This window comes from Narcine bancroftii, chromosome 4 (assembly GCF_036971445.1).
Source record: "Narcine bancroftii isolate sNarBan1 chromosome 4, sNarBan1.hap1, whole genome shotgun sequence".
NCBI lineage: Eukaryota > Metazoa > Chordata > Chondrichthyes > Torpediniformes > Narcinidae > Narcine > Narcine bancroftii.
This window is the reverse complement of record NC_091472.1, coordinates 38,984,795-39,009,164: the sequence shown is the minus strand read 5'-3', so window position 1 is coordinate 39,009,164 and position 24,370 is coordinate 38,984,795. Positions and strand designations below refer to the sequence as shown.

Sequence of the window (24,370 nt, the reverse complement as noted above, 5' to 3'; positions counted from 1 at the left end):
AATGATGCTGGAGAAATAATAATGGGAGACAAGGAGATGGCAGAAGAGATGAATGAGTATTTTTCACCAGTCTTCAATGTGGAAGATGTTAGCAGTGTGCTCAATGTCCATGGGTATCAGGGAAGAGAAGTGAGTGCAGTTACTATTTCAAGGTACTCAGAGAGCTGAATAGTCTAAGTGTAATTCATGCTCCCAGCCCAGATAGATTCCACCTTCCGTTTCTGAAAGAAGTAGCTGTTGAAATTGTGGAAACATTGATAATGATCGCTCAGCAATTCATAGATTCTGGCATGGTCACGGAGGATTGGAAAATCGCCAATGTCACCCCACTATTCAAGAAAGGAGGGAAGCAGCAGAAAGAAAGTTATAGACCGGTTAGCCTGACATCAGTGGTTTAGAAGATGTTGGTGTCAATTGTCAAGGATGAGATTACAGAGTACTTGGAGGTACATGATAAAATAAACTAAAGCCAACGTGGTTTTGAAAAAATGTTTTTAAATTGATTTAATAGAGAGTAATATTACATGTTATATGTTGCCTACATATTAATTACATAACTTTTATAAAATGCAATACAGAATATGAATCATAAGTGATTTATACATTATCTTGTACACAATGGTTGAATAAAATGGAAATTCCCTGAGGAAAATTTCACCTCACATTCTAATATTACAACATATTAATTGTTGGTTTTTCTAATTGGACTAATCTCTTCTACTTGTAAAGGAAAAGAAAAAAGATCTTGCTCAGCAAACCTTTTGGAATTCTTTGAAGAAGTGACAACCAGGCTAGATAAAGGAAATGGTGTCGATGTTGTATATTTGGATTTTCAGAAGGCCTTTAACAAGGTGCCACACATACAATTTTCCCCTGCAGCCGCTGCAACCGTGTCTGCCTGTCCCGCATCGGACTTGTCAGCCACAAACGAGCCTGCAGCTGACGTGGACTTTTACCCCCTCCATAAATCTTCGTCCGCGAAGCCAAGCCAAAGAGAGACACATAAGGCTACTTAACAAGATAAGAATTCATGGTATAACAGGAAACATACCAGCTTGGCGAGAGCATTGGCTGATTGGCAGGAAGCAGGGAGACAGAATATAGGGTTCATATACTGACTGGCTGCCAGTTGCTAGTGGTGTTCCAGAGGGGTTGGTGTTAGCACCACTTCTTTTTATGTTGTGTGACAGAATATTTAGGAATATTTTTGGGAGATAAATTGGTAAAATTTACACACATACACACACTTTAAAACAGATCTTATTTGAAATACTGGAGAATTCATATTCAGTGACTTTACCAAAACTATGGAGAATGCTATGGAGATTTCACAAGTGGCTGTTAATTGAAGTGAATGAATGGACTATTGTCTTTAAAGCCACAGCAAGAGACAGGCTGTCCTAATACTTCTTCACAGAAAGGTCATTGAGAGGTTATTGTTTACCTAAAGCAACAGATTAGCCAAAAAACAAACTCCTATTGTTTGCTCAAGAAGTTCAGGGATTTGGCAAGTGAGAGAGAGAAGGACATGCTGCTTGGCAGTTTGAGTGTCAGAGGGAGAGAGAAAGGGACAGAAGGGAGTCTTGGACTGTGTATGACACAGAAAGTTGTAACAAGCCAGGAGAAGCTTTGTTGGAACTGAAACAGAAGCTCCAGAGTGGTAGATGGCTGGAAGTGCTATCTGTCTGATATTTCTCTTGGAATAAGCGGAACAGAAAGGAACTCTGTGATAGCCTGAAAGAAAGAGTTTATCATCTGGAGAACTCTTATGGGGAAAGGTTCATCAGCAAGACATTGAGGTGACTAATGGAAGTACATCAGTTGTGGATCTCCTGGAACCACACATCTCTCTCTGCAAACCTACAAGAACCTTCCTGAGCGGTAACCATTTACCTTTCGAGCACCAAAGCCTGGTGAACCTTATAAATGCTAAATTCTGTGCACAGTATAAGAATTGCCTGCAACCAGTGAACTTGGAAGAATGAGAAGTGAGATTGAAATGTGAACCAAATAACTTTTCTTACATTTACACACACATTACATACATGTGTGCTTAGAATTAGAAGGGGGTTAGGTTAGTTAAGTTAATAGAGATAAGTTAAAGTTTGATTCTGTTTTCATGTTTAAAGATAATTAAAAATAACTTTTGTTTAAGTAACCATTTGTTGTGGTGAATGTCTATTGCTGCTGGGATTTGGGGTCCTTTGAGCTCGTAACAGTTGTGTATCAATGATTTAGGTTATGGAATGAATGGTCATGTGGTCAAGTTTACCGATGTTACGAAGGTATATAGGGGAACAGGTAGTGTACAGGAAACAGGAAGGCTGTTGGACAGATTAGGAGAATGTGAAGATAAATGGCAAATTAAATACAATGTTGGTAAGTGTACATTCAGTAATTTTGATGCCAGAAATAAACAGGCAGACTATTTTCTAAATGAGGCAAACATTGAAAATTCCCACTCATGAGGAATAGAACATAAAAGAGGGGATGTGATGCTAAGGTTTTATAAGGCACTGGTGAGACCTCATGGAGTATAATGAGCAGATTTGTGCTCTCATTTCGGAAAGGATATGCTGGTGTTGGAGACGATTCAGGGGAGATTCACAAGGATAATTCTGGGAATGAAAGGGTTATCATCTGAGTAATGTTCAATGGTTCTTGGCCTTCACTGGTTGAAATTTAGGAGAATGAGTGGGGATCTCATTGAAACATTCCAAATGTTGAAAGACATGGACAGAGTAGATGTAGAAAGGTTATTTCCTGTGGTTGGAGAGTCCTGGACAAGAGTGCACAACTTCAGAATTGAAGGGCCTCCACTTAGAACGGAGGAGTTTCTTGAGCCAGAGGATGGTAACTCTCTGGAATTTGTTGCCATAGGTTCTTGTGGAGGATAAGTCATTGGGTGTATTTAAGGCAAAGATTGAAAGGTTCTTGATTAGCCAGGGAGGACATCAAAGCACACAGGGAGAAAGCCAGGCAGTGGGGCTGAATGGGGAAAATATCAGCTCATGATTGAATGGTAGGGCAGATTCAATCAGCTGAATAGCTTATTTTTGCTAATAAGTCTCATGGTGTTGTGCCATTGGTTTCTTTCTCCATTCTATGTCTGCTGCATCTCATTTCTAAACCATGATTCTAGCAACATGTTCACCAATTGCAGACTTAAGTCAGGCAAGACTTTTATCATGCCAACATTCTGCTCAACCTTTCTCATTATAATACTGAACCTCATTACTGCTGAAATGGAACTAATTTGAAGAATGGGAAATAGGCTCCAGAACCTCCACTCTTGAATTCAGTGATCGAGTTGTAATGCTTGCGTATTTGAAGATTCAGGCTTTACAGATCGTGGTTGACTTGTTTATGGAATAAGATAAGAGAACAGGCCTTGTGTTAAACATCCAGAAATCAAAGTTTTCAACTAATCTACTCCATTGTAACATATTGAGTCTCCAATAATAAAGAAAAATAAAAGTTTAGAAAATGTCACTCACTTTCTATACCTTTGCAAGTGGGATGAACCTAAAAATCCCTTTTTAGCCAGCATGAGCTGAGTGAGTCCAAATGAAATGATCTGTGACATTAGTTTCTATAATTCTTTGAGTCCATAACTTTTCTCTCACACTCTTGTATTCATCCATTAAATTCCACGTCTTGCTAGTTCCTACCAGGAGCCTGATCTGTTTTTGAGATCATTTGTTGGGGTACCACTGAACAAGAATGTCAAAATTGTGAATATAAAAATTAATTTAAAAAATATACATTAATGATGTGAGTTTAATAAGCTAATTATTGAAACTGGAACATGGTTTTGTTCCTCGTTTCTTAAGCTAAAGAGATTATCGTGTGAATGAAAATTAATTTTGATGTGCTATCTGTGCGAGACTTTGTGGGGGGAAAATCTTGTGAATTGTGGTTTAAATTGCACGTTTCAACAACCTTGTTTTTCCTGTTTGTTTTGTCGCTTCAGTGTCCATAGCAAGACGTGTTCAGGATCCATTGGCTGAGTTGGTAAAAATTGAGCCAAAACACATTGGAGTTGGAATGTATCAGGTAAGAAATCCATGATTTATTTTGTGATGGTAACTGCTTCACAATCAACTGCAGTTTTCAATGGACACTGTTAAAACATAGCTTTGTAATCAAACATCTGCCAGTTTTCTTTTTTTAATAAGAATTGTACAGTCAAGCAAATGGCCAATAAATATTCTGAAGCATTTTTTAAGTTCCCCTCAGTAGGTTTAACCATAAATGATCAGACTCTCAGGAATAGCTGCAGGAAAATTTGAGTCTGTTAAAAGCCATCAAATTGAACCTGTAACACAATCATTGCCTTTCCTTTCCATGTCATTAAGTGATGTATTACAGTGCTTTGTATAAACTGGTACAGGATATTGATACCGTGCATATAAAAACCTGGGCTTATATCATTCGCAGCATATTTAATTCAATGTTGGCAATTTTGATGATTTTCTGTTGATATTTACATTCAGATATATTCTAACTTTTAAAATTGTCATTTGCTTATGTTCTTCAGATTTGTTGTAAAATGGTGAATTAATGCTGTGGGATATTAAAAGATTGTCATCACTTTTAAGAACCAACAAACAGAGTGAATACTGTATCCATTTCTATCGTTAGTTTACCATTTTTATTGGATGAAACAATATTATGATAAATAATGCTCATTATTTGTCTGAGTAATACCAAAGATTTCCTAAATAACTATCAAAACATTCAGGTTGCATGTGCATCCAGGCATAAATTCCAAATTTGCTGAGAATTTCTCATTGCAGTTAGTCCTGTATTCTGACGTTGGATTCCTTAATATCCAGTGGTGGAGCAGCAGTTTTCTACAGTCTAAACAATTATGATGGCAAATCTGTCTGAACCTCAGCCAGTTTAAAAAAAAATCTGTAGGTGCTGGACATCTGAAATAAAAAGGAAAAATGCTGGAAACACATCGTAGATCGAGAACCTAAAATATTGTTTCTCTTTCCACAGATCCTGCTTGATCTGTTTTGTGTTTTCAGCATTCTTTTTCTTTCAGATTTTTAGCATCTCCACTTCTATTTTCACTGGCAGAGGTTTCAGAGGCTTTTACAGATGATGCCTTACCTGCTGTTTCCATCATTTCATCTTTGCCAGTTTCAACTGTTGTTTTCATTTTGAAAAATGAATTGAAGATAAATTTCATTTTAATAGCGTTGAATGAGTTTAATTCAGTTTAAGTGTTATCATTTTTTTTCTAAGTTCTTATAAATGAAGTATATTTTATGAACAATGTATTTTTAATGGTTTTGAATATTTGTCCATGTCAAGGACTTTGCCAATCTACAATGTGACAGCTGATTGGTCCATGAGTTCATACGGCTGCTAATTCAGATAGAATCCAATTTTGTGGATCAGATTGGGTAGGAGAGAGGCAAGTGTGGGTGATTGGACCAATTTTTTACAAATAGTTTGAAGTTTTGGTTCGTTATTGAAAATGTGATTCATTTCTGCATTTTGTACTTAAATTTGAATTGTTTGTTTCGTAGTGAGAAAACAAATTCAAAAAAATTAATTTAATCAAGATTATTTTTCAATATTTCTGAGGCATAAATAATTGTAAACACGAAGCTATGAATTTTTAAAAATGTGATTGTCGAAGGGAGGCTCGTTCTTTTGAACAACTTTCAGTTAAACACAGTCTACTGAATACTCTTTCTTTTCATGATCTACAGATTAGAGATTTTTTGCAATTTCAATAACCAACATTTCCTAAGAGGACTGATAAGAATTTAATTGATGTAATTTTTAATTTGCATTTCTATAATGGTTCAATATCTAACATTTATAATATGTTGTTGGAAATAAGAGAGGCTCCCTCAGATAAAATTTTAAAAGCCTGGGAATAGGACCTACAGGTTTTAATTCCTGAAGAAACTTGGAATGTAATTTTCAAGTTGGTTGATATCTCTTCTTTATGTGCCCACCACTTTCTCCTACAATTTAAAGTAGTCCATAAGGCTCACATGACCAAAGTCAAACTAACTAGTTTTTATATGAATATATTTCTTTGTTGTGATAAATGCAACAATGGAAATGCTTCATTAATTCATATGTTTTGGACATGCCAGCGTTTTGAGAAATGTTGGATCAAAGTTTTTCAAACTTTTCTGCACTTTTTGAAGTTAATTTTAAACCAAATCCCTTCACTTATTTATTTGGTATTGTGGAGACAGTGACAATATTAATGGCATGTGAGTATAATGATGTTTGAGGATATACAAGACAAAGGACCCTTCTCTAGAATTTTTCAAACCAAGCAAAACTTATGATTTTTTTTTCATTTTGAGATTGGAAGTCATCAACGTCTGGACTTGACAATCAGGCATTTCCTACCTTTTGACTAAATGAATTGGAGTGCAGAACTTGGCTAATTTTGCTAATTTCCAACGATGTCTTAATTTGCATCTAGTATATCTCTTTGTCCAGGATTCATTATTCATTATTCATCAGAATCAGAATTTATTGATATGAACAAGTCATGAAATTAGGTGTTTTTGTGGCAGCATCACAGTGTAAACATTCATATTATAACCGTCATACAACATTACTATAAAAAATAAAAATAATTGTGCATGAAAAGTAAGGCAGTGTCTTTGGTTCATTGATTATTCAGGAATCTTATGGCAGCAGGGAAGAAGCTGTCCTTGTGCTGCTGAGTGCTTGTCTTTAGGCTTCTGTACCTTTTTCCTGATGGTAGCACACTGGGTAGTGGAGATCTTTGAGGGTAGAGGCTGCATTTTTAAGGCACCACCTCATGTAAATGTCCTCGAAGGAGTGTAGTTTGGACCCTGTGATGTCGCAGGCTGAGTTAACAACCCTCTGGAGTTTATTCTTGTCCTGTGAGTTGTTGCCTCCATACCTGCCAGAATGCTCTCCACAGCACATCTGTAGAAGTTTACGAAAGTCTTCTGTGACATACCGAATCTCCTTAGACACCTCACAAAGTATAGCCACTGGCAAACTTTTTTTGTGATTGCATCAATATGGAGGCTCCAGGACAGTTCCTCAGGGATGTTGACACCCAGAAATTTTATGATAGCAAAAATGAGCAATTGAGCTAATTCCCTTTCCCAGCTTGGTCTGTAGCTTGCAGGTCATTGTATTTTGTGTTCATCTGGATGAATTTTTAATGTGAAAAATAGTTCTGTTTAGACTAACCCCAACAATCTTGGATGATACATAATTTTAATTTCCCTCTAGTTCTTTCAATAATTATCTAAGATAGGTCTAGTAATTTACCTCTCTGCTAGTGGAAATAAGTTGTTATTCATGTGCCGTTCATAATTTTAGATATCTCAGTTAGCTGTCCTCTCACCCTAGTCATAAGAAACAGAAACAGGACAGCTTGCTCTCAGACCTGTTTTGCCATTCAGTAGGGTTATGGCTACTCTAGCTTTGACCTCAAGACCACTTTCCACTCTCCCCATACCTCATGTCTCCTTTCTGGATTAAAAGTTTGTCATTCTTCATTTTGAATATATTTAATCACAGCCTCCGCAGCCCTCTTGGGTAGAGAATTCCAAAGGTTCACAACCCTCAGAAGAAATTTCTATTTTTTTCTTTCTTAAATGATGAAGACCTTTATTCTTACCTAGGAATGTTCCCCCGAGATAGTTCCACCAGGGGAAACATCACAACCTATGTCAGTGGTTCTCAACTTTTTTCTTCCCCTCATAGAATGCTATAGGTGCTCTGTGGTTAGTAAGGGATTAGTTAAGGTGGTATGTAAGTGGAAAACAAGCTTGAGACTCACTGGCTATGCAGACTCTGTATTCTCCACAGCTTGCTAACACGCCAATTTTTCTAGCAAGTATGTCTTCACCATACTAAGCACCAATATCATGAGATTGTACACTAATCAATGTGATACCACTCTAATTACTTATGGAAAAAGTTCCCTTTCTGTCAAACTCTGTTTTCTGATAGCTCTCCAACCTCATATACTCTTATTGTGTTTTGTAAACTTATTATTTGGCATCTTATCGAATGCCTTCTTAAATTTAACAACACTATCCCAATTGGCTCCCCTTTATTCAAATTTGTCAAGAATTTCACCAAATTTGTTGAATGCAATTTCTCTTTCATAAAACTATAAATCATAAATATTTTTTTACAGATGAACATTTAAAAATCATAACTTTTTTTTAACAGACTTCAGCATTTTCCCCAGCGACATATGTTAAGCTATCTGTTTCCCTCCTTTTTTTAATTGTGGCTTTACATTTATGTTTTCCCAATCCTCTGGGACTTATCCAGAAACTGAAAAATGTTCTTAGCTCACAACCGATGCATCCACTATGTCTGCAACTGCATCTATTAAGATCCCAGGGTGTAGGGCAAACATTTTTCCTGGTGATAAGGATTGTTTTAAGTTCCTGTCGCCCTACAGCCTTTGATTATCTATTATTGGGATGATTTATGTTTGTGTCATCCACTGTGAAAAATTATTCAAAATATTATTTTAGATCCTCTACCATTTCTCTATTTCCAAATTTTAATTCCTGTTTCATCCTCTAAAGCAATTGCTTTATTTACTCTATTGAAGTTTTTATGATGTATTTTTATATTATTTGTTAATTAACTCTCATAGAAACCTAGAAAACCAAGTTGTGCCAAACATATCCCAACCGTAGAAATTACAAGGCTTACTCATAGCTGTCTATTTTCCGAAGCACCATGTACCTATCCAAAAATCTCTACCCAATTTTATCTGCCTCCGCCACCGTTGCCAGTAGCCCATTCCACGCACTCGCCAGTCTATGGGGTTTTTTTTAAATTACGCCTGATGTCTCCTGTACCTACTCCCCAGCACTTTAAATCTGTGTCCTCTTGTGCTGATCATTTCAGTCCTAGGAAAAAGCCTCTGAGCCTCTCATCAACTTGTACACCTATCATCCTCCGTTGCTCCAAGGAGAAAAGGCTGAGTTCACTCAGCTGTTTTCATAAGGCATGTTACCTAAACCAGGCAACATCCTTGTTAATCTTCTCTGCACCCTTTCTATGGCTTCCTCGTCCTTCTGATAGTGTGGTGACCAAAATTGTGCACAGTACTCCAAGTGGGGTTTGACAGGGTCCTATATAGCTGCAACATTATCTCTCAGCTCCTAAATTACATTCCATGGTTAATGAAGGCCAGTACACCATAATCCTTAACCACAGAATCAACCTGCACAGCCGCCTTGAGCATCCTATGGACTCTGACCCCAAGATCTCTCTGGTCCTCCACACTGTCAAGAGTCTTACCATTAATGCTATATTCTGCCATCATATTTGACCTACCAAAATGAACCACTTCACACTTATTTGGGTTGAACGCCATCTGTCACTTCTCAGCCCAGTTTTGCATCCTATGAATGTCCCGCTGTAACCTCTGATACCCGTCCACGCAATCCACAACACCTCCAACCTTTGTGTCTTCTGCAAACTTACTAACTCATCCCTCCACTTCCTCATCCAGGTCATTTATAAAAAAAAAAATCACTAAGAGTAAGGGTCTCAGAACAGATCCCTGAGGCACACCGCTAGTTACCGACCCCATGCAGAATATGACCCATCTACAACCACTCTTTGTCTTCTGTGGCAAGTCAATTCTGGATCCACAAAGGAATGTCCCCTTGGATACCATGTCTCCTTACTTTCTCAATAAGCCTTACCTCATCAACTGTCTTGCTAAAATCCATATACACGACATCTGCTGCTCTTTCTTTATCAATGTGTTTAGTCACATCCTTAAAAAATTCAAACAGGCTCATAAGGCATGACCTGCCCTTGACAAAACCATGCTAACTTGTCCTAATCATATTATATCTCTCCAAATGTTCATAAATCCTGCCTCTCAGGATCTTCTCCAACACTTTACCCACCACTTTTTTTAATTTATTTTTTTCTTAATCGGCTTTATTGCACAGAAGACTTGAACTGGCCCAGATCCAAACTAGGGAAGTCCTTTACCCACCACTGAAGTAAGACTCACTGGTCTATAATTTCCTGGTCGATCTCCACTCCTTTTATTGAATAAAGGAACAAAATTCTCAACCCTCCAATCCTCCAGAACCTCTCCTGTCCCTATTAATGATTTAAAGATCATCATCAAAAGCTCAGCAATCTCCTCCCTTGCCTCCCACTGTAGCCTATGGTACATCTCCTCCAGACCTGGCAATATATCCAACTTGATGCTTTCCAAAAACTCCAGCACTTCCTCCCCCTTAATATCTACATGCTCAAGCTTTTTGGTCTGCTGCAAATCGTCACTGCAATCACCAAGATCCTGAAGTAAAGTATTCATTAAGTACTTCTGCTTTTTCCACCAGTTCCATACACAATTTCCCACTGTCACATGATAGGTCCTATTCTTTCATGTCTTGTCCTCTTGCTCTTCTCATACTCGTAGAATGCCTTGGTGTTTTCCTTAACCCTGCCCGCCAAGGCCTTCTCATGGCCTCTTCTGGCTCTCCTAATTTCATTTTTAAGATCTTTCCTATTAGCCTTATAATCCTCTCGATCTCTAACTTTACCTAGCTCTCTGCACCTTTTGTAAGCTTTTCTTTTATTGACTAGATTTATTACAGCCTTTGTACACCACAGTTCCTGTACCCGACCATAACTTCCCTGTCTCATTAGAACTTACATATGCAGTACTCCACACAAATATCCCCTGAACATTTGCAACATTTCTTCCATACTTTTCCCTGAGAGCATCTGTTCCCAGTTTAAGCTTCCAATTTCCTGCCTGATAGCCTCCTAATTCCCCTTACTCCAATTAAACATTTTTCTAACTTGTCTGTTCCTATCTTTCTTCAATGCGATTGTAAAGGAGATGGAATTATAATCACTATCTCCGGAATGCTCTCCCACTGAGAGATCTGACACCTGACCAGGTTCATTTCCCAATACCATATCTACTACAGACTCTCCTCTTGTAGGCTTATCTGCATATGGTGTCAAGATATTTTCTTGAAAATACCAAACATACTCCACCCCATCTAAACCCCTTGCTCTAGGAGATTCCAATCGATATTTGGGAAATTAAAATCTCCCATCACAACAACTCTGTTATCACTGCACTTTTCCAGAATCTGTTTCCTATCTGCTCCTCGATATCCTTGTTACTATTGGGCGGCCTATAAAAAACACCTAATAAAGTTATTGAGGCCTTCCTGTATCTGACCTCCACCCATAGAGACTCCGTCGACAATTCCTCCTTGACATCCACCATGACACTATCTCTGATCAACAGTGGTACACCCCCACCTCTTATGCCTCCTTCCCTGTCCTTTCTGAAACATCTCAGACCTGGCACTTGAAGTAACTCATTCCTGTCCCCAAGCATCCAAGTCTCTGTAATGCTCATCACATCATAGCTCCAGGTACCCATCCATGCTCTAATTTCATCCACTTTGTTCACAATTCTCCTTGCGTTAAAATAGACACATCATCAAATTATCCTCCTGAGTGTTTCCCTTCTCTATCACCTGCGTATCCTCCCTCACACGCTGTCTCTAAGCTTTCTCTATTTGTGAGCCTACCGCCTCTTCAGTTCAGTTCCCATTCCCCAACAACTCTAGTTTAAACTCTCCCCAGTAGCCATAGTAATTCTCCCTGCCAGGATATTGATCCCCCTGGGATTCAAGTGCAACCTGTTCTTTTTGTACAGGTCACACCCTCCGCAAAAGACGTCCCAATGATCCAGAAATCTGAATCCCTGGCCCCTGCCCCAATCCCTCAGCCACATATTTATCCTCCACCTCATTCTATTCTTATACTCACTCGCTTGGCACAGGGATTAATCCGAGATTGCTACCTTTGCAGTCCTGCTCCTTCCCTTTCATTCAGGGCCTCTTTCCTTTTCCTGCTTGTGTCATTGGTACCAATGTGCACCATGATCTCTGACAGCACCCCTTCCCATTACAGGATATTTTGGACATGATCTGAAACATCCCAATCCTGGCACCTGGGAGGAAAACTACCATTCAAGTTTTTTTCCTGCATCCACAGAATTGCCTGTCTGATGTGAAGTCAGCAGAAGAATTTGTTGAAACCTTAGATAAACTAATTGTAAAGGGAGGTTATTTGGCTCAGCAAATTTTAATATGGACAAAACCTCCTTATCCTGGAAGTGACTGCCTGAAAGGACCTTCATCCATAAGGAGGCCAAGTCAGTGCCAGGCTTTAAGGCTTTTAAAGACAGAGTGACAGTATTGCTAGGAGGCAATGTTGCTGGCTGCAAGTTAAAGCCATTTCTTATTTGGCATGGTGAAAATCCAAGGGCTTTCAAGAACATTAACAAACACACCATACCGGTTTATTACAGGAGCAATAAAAAGTCCTGGATGACACAAATGCTGTTTCAGGATATCCTTCTCGATTGTTATGCCATTTTCGTTGTGAAGTATGAGTTTTAGCTGTTGTCATGTGGGATTTTTGAGGTCTTTTGCAACTTGCTCTTGAGTATCATCCTCACCTCTGTCAGAAGGTTGTACTCTACACAATGGAACACTTAATCTGCATTAATACTGCAGTGAAGTATTGGTAAAATGGGCACTATTAAAGGAACCCACTTTTAATCCAGATATTAAATCATTTTTTCCATGAGAGATCTATGTCATTGGTGCTTCCCGTTTTCAATAATATTATCCTAGACAACATTTAGCCTTCAACTAATATAAAAAGGTCATTATATTTTCACATAAAAGCAAATGGATAATTTCTGCATTTCTGTCCATTCCAACATTTCAGTATCCACTGAAAATTGGATATAAAATATTATTGGGATGTTTTGAAGTTGTGAAAGGTGCTACAAAAATCCAAGTTTTTCCTTTTTAAAATTGTTTAAGCCAGTGTTTCATCCAGTTTGGCTATCTTGCTTTTCAGGCTTTGTTTTCTATTCTGGTTCTCATTTATTTTCCAGACCTTAAAGACACCTGTTTTTCTTTTCATAATTCTGGAAACTTGAGATTCAGAATTGCCATGCTTTTGTATAACCAGCTTTTGAAGTTTCAATTCCTTTAGACTATTCAAATATCCACTTGCTTGCATCGTGACAAGTCATGGTGTATTTTGTTTGAGCCATCTGGAAAATTGACTTCCATTCCTACATCAGTCCTACATCACCCAATATGTGTAGCTGAAGCCCATTTATCACTGAGCTCAATTCGGATTGCAAAGTGAAAAACCTTGGATTCAAAGATGATTTACTATTTGGTTCCATGCCAAATTTTCATTAAATGTAAATTACAATGAAAGACACCTTTCACAGTTATAAATTTAGTGTTTAATTTATAAGATGCAGGCATCTTGAGCAACCCATCATTTGTTTCTACAGTAACTACTGTAAATTTTGTGTAAAATCTCATTTGGATCATCTCCAATTGTTCCTAAGACAGTGATGGTGAGCTACCACCTTCAACTATTCTAATTCTTAAGGGAAAAGAACTTCAACAGTAGGTTTTGTTTTAACAAGAAGAAATAGAATTAGGAATCTCCTGAGTTTGCCTCGACTTAAAATAATATCTTGGCTGTTCTAACATTTCTCAAGTCCATTTTCCTGGCAGTTGTGGCACAGATCCAACAAGTTGGGTTTGATCTTGACGTCAGATTCTTTCTGTGCAATATTTGCACCTTCTCCCCAGACTTCATGGATTTCCTGAATGAAAACTTGGCTGAATGGTGTGCTAACAACAACCTCACACTCAATATCACCAAAACCAAGGAGCTAATTATGAACTTTAGGAGGGGGAAATCCAGAGATGTCAGATCCATTGATCATTGGAGAAATTAGAAGTGGAGAGGGTGAGCAAATTTAAGTTCTTCGGAGTGATTATCTCGGAGGATCTTTCCTGGACCCAACACACAAATGTTATTGTGAAGAAAGCACATGAGCATGTATACTTTCTTAGTAGTTTGCAGAGATTTGGTATGACATGAAAAACCTTGGGGAACATTGACAGATGTGTTGTGGAAAGTGTGCTGACTGGTTACATCATGGCCTGGTATGGGAGCATCAATGCTTCTGAGTGGAATACCCTGCAAGATGTAGTGAGTGCAGCCAAGTATGTCATAGGCAAAACTCTCCCCACCATTGACAAAATCTACATGGAACTCCACCATCAGAGAGCAGCAGAAATCATCAAGAATGCACACCACCCAAAGACATGCTCTGTTCTCGCTGCTGCCATCAAGAAAGAGGTATAGGTGCCATCAAACTCATACACGAAGTTAAGGAACTATTCCTCCTAAACAACAAACGCAATCAGAGTCTAATTTCTGTTTTACACAGTTTGTTTACACTTCTTTCTTTTGTATGTATATTTTTCTTGTTGAGTTCAGTTTACAGTTACTGATAAGTAGAACTTCTATCTGGCCCACAGCAAAAAAGAATCTCAGGATCGCATGTGATGTCATGTATGTATTGTGACAATAAATCAAAACTTTGAACTTTAATACTTTGGTTTCCTGCCATCTCCAAGCATGTAAGCTAGGCTAATTGGTGGGTGCAGCCAGGAGTCAAAAGGATCAAATGGGAGTTGATGGACATATGAAAGTGAGTAACTTGGGCCATAGGGAAATAAAAGATAGGACAGATGGTCCTCCTGACAGCAAGCATGGTCCCAAACGGCCAGATTCCTGTGTCATAACAAGGTCAGTAAGCTCTTGCCCTATTCTCATAATCCTTGCTTTCCTTAACAATTAAGAATTTTAATATGTTGAGCAAATTCAAAGATTCAGCCTCCATATCTTTTTTATTCATTTTTTGGGGGGGGATCTGAATCTCAACAGCAAGGCCAATATTTATTGCCCATCTCTAATTGCCCTTGAGAAGATACGGGTGAGCTTCTGTCATTTACCACCATGGTGCTTCTGGTAAAAATATTCTCACAATATTTTTTGGATTTAGCTTTATCAGGAGAAACAACCTTTCAGCCCAACTAGTTTGGAATGACAATCAACCAATCATTTACACTAATCCTATATTAATCTAATTTTTTTTTGCTTTCCACACATTCTCATCAACTCCACTTAGATTCTACCGTTTATCCATGTTCTCACTATAACTTCACAATCATCTTTGGGATGTGGGAAGAAACCAGAGCTCTCAGGGTAAATCTATGTAGTTACAGGGAAAATGTGCCAACTCAACACAAGACAGCACCAGAGGTTAGAATGTGTTACAGGAGCTCTGAGAACTGTGGCGGAGTGCAGCTGGGAAATCATTGGTGGTGCTTGGTTCTGAATTTGTGCGGAATTTGTGGAACACAGATCTTTGTTAGGAAACTAAGTACAGTACCCCTTATCCAAAATGCTTGGGACCAGAAGTCTTTTCAGATTTTGGAACAATGGAACTAAGCTGCACCGTAGTTTCAGCAGAATACCTTTATCAGCGGTTAAACTGCAACAATGAACCTTGGCAAGCTTTTTTGAGCACCAACATGATGTCACGAGAGGAAAATTCACATGAAATAATGTTTAACAATTACCAAAACAAAACAATCTCTGCTTACAAGAGATGACCACCTCCCCAACCACCAATGCCAGGCCTGACAACTCCCCACTGCTGCTGCCAGTCCCCGACACCTCCCCACTGCCGCCAATGGTCCTGACACCTCCCCTCTGCCGTAGCCTGTTCCTGACTATGGTCCCTACTCCTACTCAGGAGCCCGAGGTGACTTCTTCAATGCGGATGACACTGCATCCGATGTTGAGAATGGAGTTCCCAACTCCAGCTGCAGGTGATGCTGAAGACTTGGACCCAGCTTCGTTTGGTATTTTCCCAGCCAGAAGCAAAGATTTCATTTTTTTTTATACTGTTATTGTAATCAAGCTGGCACCAACAGAGCGTCAGAACCCCACATGGGCAAGTCAGGTGTTACATTTATTTCCACTTGTGATGTCATGTCACCCTTTAAAAAAAATCTGTCATGTCATGCTTAAAAAAAAAAATCTGTTTTGGATCTTTTCGGTTTTTGGATCTTTGGATAAGCGATTCTCGACCTGTAGTTTCCAACTCTTCACATTTTTACTGAAAGGGGACTACCAGTCTTACATACTAATTTCCCTCCAGTCATCAACAGTACCTGTCACTTTACACTGGGGTGTTATGATATCTTGATTCTTCAAGTAGTAATTTTTATGTTTTCACAAGAGTTTGTTCAAATTCACCTGGATTTGTTTTATCTTTTTCTTTTGAAAGATTATTAATCTACGCAAGCTATAGTAGTATTTTCCAGTCACATACTGCAACCAGTTGGAAATTAGCTGTCTTGATTTTGGTACATCTTCAAGAATTAGCCTGAGGCCAATAATTTAGCACCATGTCGAGTGCTAAATTCCCTATCTCAGGCTCAGCAAAGTGAGCGGACTGCTGATTTACTTCAAAATCTACCACTTATTTCAGATGGGGCATCTTCATAGTTTCTCAGCATGAGATGGTGCCCAATGTGTAGCTTCTCACCTTTAAATTAAAAATGTAAAAATATAATTAGGGTAGCTCAATTAGCGTAGCGGTTAGCTCAGCGCTGTTACAGCGCCAGGGAGTGGGACTTGAATCCACCGTTGTCTTTAAAAAGTTTGTACATTCTCCCCATGTGCTTCGGTTTCTTCCCATCCTTCAAAATGTACTGGTGGTGTAGGTCAATTGGGTGTAATTGGGCACCACAGGCTCATGGGCTGGGAGGCCTAAACAAAAATGTTTTTAAAAAATCTTGAGTTCCTTTGCTAGTTATATAGTCTTTTATTGCCTTTCACTATTTCCCTTGGTTTTTGTATTTTTTTAAATAACCAAATTGTCAAGCTATTTCAGAAACCATAGATAATTTGATTAGATTGGCAGGCAGCTTGCTCAGCAGGGCATTACATGAGACAGTGAGGCTAAGCCATAAAATCTTTAGTAATTTTTTTTTTCCTGTGCCAGCCCCAAGTTGAGAGATTCTTTGTCAAAAAACAATTTGCTGGGAGAGCTCTTTAACTTGGGATTCTTAATTTTGTTTCAGACCCACCAGATCCATTGGCATTTGAACTCAACCTCTAGAGTACTCATCCAGTGGTCTTGAAATTTGCTGAATGTTGTTAAAACAGGCAAAATACTTTTTAAATTAAAAAAATCCTTCTATGTAATGGAACAGGTGAAACCATTGATAAATACTGAAGTCATACAGGAAGGAATTATTCAGATTATCATGATACTTGCATGTGGAGTGAAATTATATTTTTTTAGTCTTTGGATGCAGTCAAACTACTGCTTTCCTGTGCTTGCAGCAAGTCTTCTTTTGTAGGTCAGGGATGGATCAAAAGATAGATCATTGCCACGTGTCACTTTGAGTTGATTTTGCTCATCGCGCTCCCAAGTCTTTTCTTGGTTAGAAGGCAAGCAGATGATCTTGAATTAAGCTTTGAGAGTTACTCCAATGTATTCTATTGGTAAAAGGCAACTATGTTATGCTAGTATTTGGTTATCTGCTCTAAAAATTCCTCTCATAACTCAATATTTTTTTTAAAAAAAGGATTTGCTGGTTCATTTTGATATTTGTTAAAGCTGCTGCACAAGTAGAAATTATTGTTAAGGGGTTTAAAATTGAATTTGATAGAATTGGCCAGCCTTTCCTTCTAATCTTGCTTTAATCCAGCCAAATATTCAATGCGCGGCCAATTAACATAGTGACAGTTGCATTTAAGCAATCATTGAAGCTCACAGAATACTCTTGAGACTTGTTGTAATCCTTTAAATTAAATTTAAAAACTGATAATTTTTATAATAGTTTGGAATAAATTTGGGGTTACCATGACAGAGCATATAATGAACAAACTGGAGACTATTGAAAATACCAGACTGAAAGCCTGCCGTTGTTTCTGGTTGCTGTTTAACAGGTGATACGGGTATTCTGCTGATGCTACTGAGCTCTTAGTTACCCGAAGCACATTATTCCAAAATCCAAAATCTGAAACACTTCTGGTCCCATGTATTTCGGATAAAGGGTACTCAACCTGTACTGTATTTTCTTTTTGCTAATCTTTGACATACCTTGCCCACTAGAAGTGAACTGAAAGACCAACAACATTGACTTGCATGCTATGGAACAATATTAAATTCACAACTTCAGAGCGTTGGAGAATCAAAATCAACAAAATAATGGTAATGAAGGGACTGAAAACAGTTTTAAAAAGTGCTTTGGATGAAGAATAAAGCTAGCACAGTTGGTATAGAGGTTAGCGCAATACCCATCAGGTAAATTATAATGAACTTTAGTCGGATCAGCAATGATCAGATCATGAATAGTGAATTGAGTATAGTGGCCTTTGCAAAGTAACCACCTTCCATCCTAATTTCAGTCAGATCTCCCTGTTGGTCATTTCTGAAGATGTAATGGAAAAGACCAAACATTTTGGCAGTTTCCGCAAAGCAGGACGTCAAGCGCTGAAGAGCTGGCTCTGAATGGGCAACTAAAGCGGCATCGTCTGCAAAGAGTAGTCCACGGACAAGTTTCTCTTGTGTCTTGGTGTGAGCTTGCAGGCGCCTCAGATTGAAGAGACTGACATCCGTGCGGTACCGGATGTAAACAGCGTCTTCATTGTTGGGGTCTTTCATGGCTTGGTTCAGCATCATGCTGAAGAAGATTGAAAAGAGGGTTGGTGCGAGAACACAGCCTTGCTTCACGCCATTGTTAGTGGAGAAGGGTTCAGAGAGCTCATTGGTGTATCTGACCCGACCTTGTTGGTTTTCGTGCAGTTGGATAATCATGTTGAGGAACTTTGGGGGACATCCGATGCGCTCTAGTATTTGCCAAAGCCCTTTCCTGCTCCAGGTGTCGAAGGCTTTGGTGAGGTCAACAAAGGTTATGTAGAGTCCTTGGTTTTGTTCTCTGCACTTTTCTTGGAGCTGTCTGAGGGCAAAGACCATGTCAGTAGTTCCTCTGTTTGCGCGAAAGCCGCACTGTGATTCTGGGAGAATATTCTCGGCGACACTAGGTATTATTCTATTTAGTAGAATCCTAGCGAAGATTTTGCCTGCAATGGAGAGCAGCGTGATTCCCCTGTAGTTTGAGCAGTCTGATTTCTCGCCTTTGTTTTTGTACAGGGTGATGATGGTGGTATCACGAAGATCCTGAGGCAGTTTTCCTTGGTCCCAACAAAGCTTGAAAAACTCATGCAGTTTGGCATGCAGAGTTTTGCCGCCAGCCTTCCAGATCTCTGGGGGGATTCCATCCATACCTGCTGCTTTGCCACTTTTCAGTTGTTCGATTGCCTTATATGTCTCATCCAGGGTGAGGACCTCATCCAGCTCTAGCCTTAGGGGCTGTTGAGGGAGCTGGAGCAGGGCGGAATCTTGGACTGAGCGGTTGGCACTGAAAAGAGATTGGAAGTGTTCTGACCATCGGTTGAGGATGGAGATCTTGTCACTGAGGAGGACTTTGCCGTCTGAGCTCGCAGCGGGCTTTGGACTTGGGGTGAGGGGCCGAACACAGCCTTTAGAGCCTCGTAGAAACCCCTGAAGTCGCCAATGTCCGCGCTGAGCTGGGTTCGTTTGGCGAGTCTAGTCCACCACTCATTTTGGATCTCCTGGAGTTTGCGCTGAAGATGGCTGCATGCGCGACGGAAGGCTTGTTTTTTCTCTGGACAGGATGGCTTTGTAAGGTGAGCCTGGTGGGCAGCTCGCTTCTTTGCCAGCAGCTCCTGGATTTCCTGGCTGTTTTCGTCAAACCAGTCCTTGTTTTTCCTGGAGGAGAAGCCCAGTACCTCTTCAGTGGATTGCAGTATGGTAGTCTTCAACTGATCCCAGAGGGTTTCAGGGGACGGGTCCGTGAGGCGGGTTGCATCGTCGAGCTTTGCTTTGAGGTTTGCCTGGAAGTTTCCTCTCGCTTTGTCTGTTTGGCCTGGAAGTCAGCCTGAAGAAAACTGAGGTCCTCCATCAGCCAGCTCCCCACCATGACTACCAGCCCCCCCACATCTCCATCGGGCACACAAAACTCAAAACGGTCAACCAGTTTACCTATCTCGGCTGCACCATTTCATCAGATGCAAGGATCGACAATGAGATAGACAACAGACTCGCCAAGGCAAATAGAGCCTTTGGAAGACTACACAAAAGAGTCTGGAAAAACAACCAACTGAAAAACCTCACAAAGATAAGCGTATACAGAGCTGTTGTCATACCCACACTCCTGTTCGGCTCCGAATCATGGGTCCTCTACCGGCATCACCTACGGCTCCTAGAACGCTTCCACCAGCGTTGTCTCCGCTCCATCTTCAACATCCATTGGAGCGCTTTCATCCCTAACGTCGAAGTACTCGAGATGGCAGAGGTCGACAGCATCGAGTCCACGCTGCTGAAGATCCAGCTGCGCTGGGTGGGTCACGTCTCCAGAATGGAGGACCATCGCCTTCCCAAGATCGTGTTATATGGCGAGCTCTCCACTGGCCACCGTGACAGAGGTGCACCAAAGAAAAGGTACAAGGACTGCCTAAAGAAATCTCTTGGTGCCTGCCACATTGACCACCGCCAGTGGGCTGATATCGCCTCAAACCGTGCATCTTGGTGCCTCACAGTTTGGCGGGCAGCAACCTCCTTTGAAGAAGACCGCAGAGCCCACCTCACTGACAAAAGGCAAAGGAGGAAAAACCCAACACCCAACCCCAACCAACCAATTTTCCCCTGCAGCCGCTGCAACCGTGTCTGCCTGTCCCGCATCGGACTTGTCAGCCACAAACGAGCCTGCAGCTGACGTGGACTTTTACCCCCTCCATAAATCTTCGTCCGCGAAGCCAAGCCAAAGAAGAATGGAAAAGAAGAAAGTTAAAAAAAAAATCATAGGCATGGAGGCTAGGCTGCATTTTTGCTGTTACTGGTGTCAAGTCTGAATTCTTACACTCTTATTTTCATACTGGCTGGTTGCAAATAATAGCATCTTTAAAAATAATGGAAAAGGGTGTGTTATTGGTTGACAGATGTTACTCAGGCATTTGTGCTAGCTATCCTTTACACATAGTATGGACAGAATAGATGTAGAAAGTTTGTTTCCCATAGAAGGAGAGCCTATGACAAGAGGACACAACTTCAGGATTTAGGTGTGTCCACCTAGAATAGAGATGCAGATGAATTTCTCTAACCAGAAGGTGGTAAATCTGTGGACTTTGTTACCACAGGTGGTTATGAAGACCAAGTCATTGGATGTATTTATGGCAGGTTCTTGATTAGCCAGGGCATCAGAGATTCTGGGGAGAAGGCCAGGCAGTGGGCCTGTGTGGAGAAAATGGATTCGCTAATGACTAAATGGCGGGGAAGACGCAATGGTCTGAACAGCCTATGTGGGCTCCTCTGTCTTGGGTCTTTTCATGCAGTTAGTTGTCTATTGTAAAATTCCTTGGTTGTGAAGCCATATTTCAGTCATTTTAAGAAGAGTTCAACATATTACAATTTTTGCAGGAACATATTCAAAGCTGGTTGATATCTTGACCTGCTGATATTACATTGACTGTTGAGGGGTCACTGCAGAAAGAAGAACATAAGAAGTGGCTGCTATAATAAATTTCATAGGATCTAATTCATGTTTTTTCCCCCATTTGATTCTTTGCTATCAGATATTTGTAACAAATTTCACTAATGTAGTCAACCTAGATATTATTGCAGAAGGTCAAGCCATTTGAAAAGGGTAAGCCTGACAAGGAAGAAGTAACTCTGTATTTGATTGAATTTTTGTAAAAGGAGGAAGAAAATATTCTTGGCCCTTCGAACTATTTCTTGCTTTAGCATCAATGTGGGTTTCACCCGGATTAAAGGAGCAACTTAATCTCAGGTCACAAGGTGAATAGGAGTGCTGCTAAGTCTTTAAATCAGCGGGGCGACTGTAATAAATATTATGAAAATTGAACAGAAGGAGGTAAAGAAATTGACAAATTGTTTGCATCCGTATCCTGCAATACTTGCATTTCTTATCCATTTTATCTTTATTTCTGTCAGTGTTCACTTTGTTTTCTCCAACTCGTGGCAGCAATTTTGTACTGAAAATTTGCTTCAATATCAGCCTTCAGGTTCTCTGCATGTCCTCCTCGCCACTCTCTACAGCTGAACTTTCTCATCCCTTCACTGAATTCCTGACACTGCTGCACATGTTCACCATCATGGAAATAATCGATTTCTAATATGTAATTTTATGTTTTTTTCTGGCCTTAATCTTCCTGGACTGAACCATTTTTCAGGTTTTAGGATATCTTGACTGATTTTCCACTTCCACCCTCCATAAACGTAGTTTCATCCAAAACGGCGTTGCCTGTACCTTTTTCTCACTCCCCTTGTTCTTTCTGCTTATCCCTGAGGACTGCAAATTTAAATGTTGAATTATGTTCCTGAAGCAAATTACTCTGGACTCTTATTCAGAATTCTTTTATTTCGTCCTGATTTGGTTGCAGTATCTCTTATTTCTAGCAAGTTAATCATGTTCTTAGAAGTTCTGATGTATTATTTGAAGCATCTATTAACATTCGATATCTTTCATTGAACATAATGAAGGAATTGATTCTTAATTTTCGTCAAAACTTAATTTGCTTGATTTCTTCCGATTAGCCGCATGGCCCACAAAAATTATTTCCCTTGGACTGACCCAGTCTCTGAAGTTTTTCCTTGCCACACAGGTTATTCAGGATTAACCTTCATCAGATTTTAGGAATGCCCAGCTTTACCTTCCTGTACAGCTATTAATCCAGAAATGGGGATCTAATTTATTTGAGAGATAGTGTGCTATATAAATATATCACATTTTGGCAATGATTAGCAGTGGTAAAAATGTCTCAGTAACAGTCACATTAAAAGTGGAAATTTCCTTTTTCAAAGTAAAATTCTTAAAACATTTTTTTTGTCAAGATAGAGAGAAAATTGCTTTTTAATGCATCATATTTTGAAAACACTAGTTTGTTTTATTCTTTAAAAATTATTCTATTTTTTATTGGAACACTTGTGATAGATTGAAAATTTTGATAGGATGTGTACATTAAAATAATGAAATTACAGTATCTAATTTTTAATGTGGAATTTCCCGCATGCTTACAATATTTAATATCACTCATAGTTTTGGTCAGTTGACATTTAAGTTGTACAAAGAGAGTATGCATCTGCCTCTAAAAGTGTCACAAGTTTTAGATCGCAGTTTAGGGGGCATTATTTAATTACAGAAAAAATAATGTGAACTTGAGAAGATTGGCATTGTCACTAGTTCTCAAAGAACTGCAACAGCTGTACGATGAAGATATGAAATGGGAACAAAAACAACTGCATAATCTCTGGCAAAGAAAACACACATATACACACACTCTACAGTTCTGCGGAGGCCACCAAGAATTCTCGGGTGATTGACATTCTTTCTGGTTTTTTCTATGTGCAGTGTTGAAACGGGTGGGATCATATAGACTTAGCTGTTTCAATACCAGCCTCCCTAGTACGGGGGCTACTTTTTAAAGAGGCTTAACTCAAACCAGATGTTTTGCCTAGACCTATATCATCAGAGGGTCTTTAGTTCTGAGCTTTGGGTTCGGGAAAGATTCTTCTATAAACTGTAATTCATAGAAGATTTGACCTTGGGGGAAAGAATAATATGTGTCTGCATAATCTAAATTTATTTTAATAACTTTGTAGTATATAGTTTCTTTGTAAAAGACATTGCTAGCAAGATGCTAGGATAGATTGCTTTTTATGAACAAGATAAAGTAGATGGATGTAGCACATAATCATTATAAATCATTCAAATGCGATCTTTCTGTGTGGCCTATCTTTTGCTTTCAAGCTCGTTTTCACATGCAATTTGCACAAAACGCCATGATATCTACTTATTTTTAAAATTAACTGTAAACTGCAATCACAGTATCTTCAGATTTTCTTGATTAACTGCCGGTATAAAGCTAATAGCCAATAAATTATTTGGCATCTGGAAAGGCATGTTGCATGTGATGAATGGGAACACAAAGAATCCATTCAAGGGCATCATGCCACTGAAATATCCCACTGCAATGAGGCCTGATCTGTTGTGTGTAATCGAGGCCTTGCATGTTAACCATGCTCAAAGGCCTGTTTGATTGATGAAAGCAGGTAGATTTTAGGTGTGCAGGGATGGGATTGGAGTCAGTTAATAAGAGTTTCTCGAAGGATGGAATGGGGAAGGAGAGTTAGAGCATTAATCTTGAGACCTTATTGTCAGTGGAGCAATATACTAAAAATGCTAGAGGAACTCAGCAGGCCACACAGCATCCATAGGCAGTGGATGTTTCGGGCCTGAGCTGTTCTTCAGGAATACCAAAGATAGGGTAAACACACGAATAAAAAGATAGGAAAGGAGGG

The 24,370-nt window shown here is 39.4% G+C and overlaps 1 protein-coding gene across 4 annotated transcripts in view; it reads left to right on the top strand.

The window, feature by feature from the left end:
* srbd1 (S1 RNA binding domain 1) overlaps positions 1-24,370 on the top strand; it is a 360,487-nt gene that overhangs the window by 223,396 nt on the left and 112,721 nt on the right. For all 4 annotated transcript variants that reach the window (XM_069931091.1, XM_069931094.1, XM_069931092.1 and 1 more), the window contains one exon: positions 3,974-4,056. In XM_069931091.1, coding sequence (XP_069787192.1) covers positions 3,974-4,056 — 83 coding nt within the window. The remainder of the gene's footprint in view (positions 1-3,973; positions 4,057-24,370) is intronic.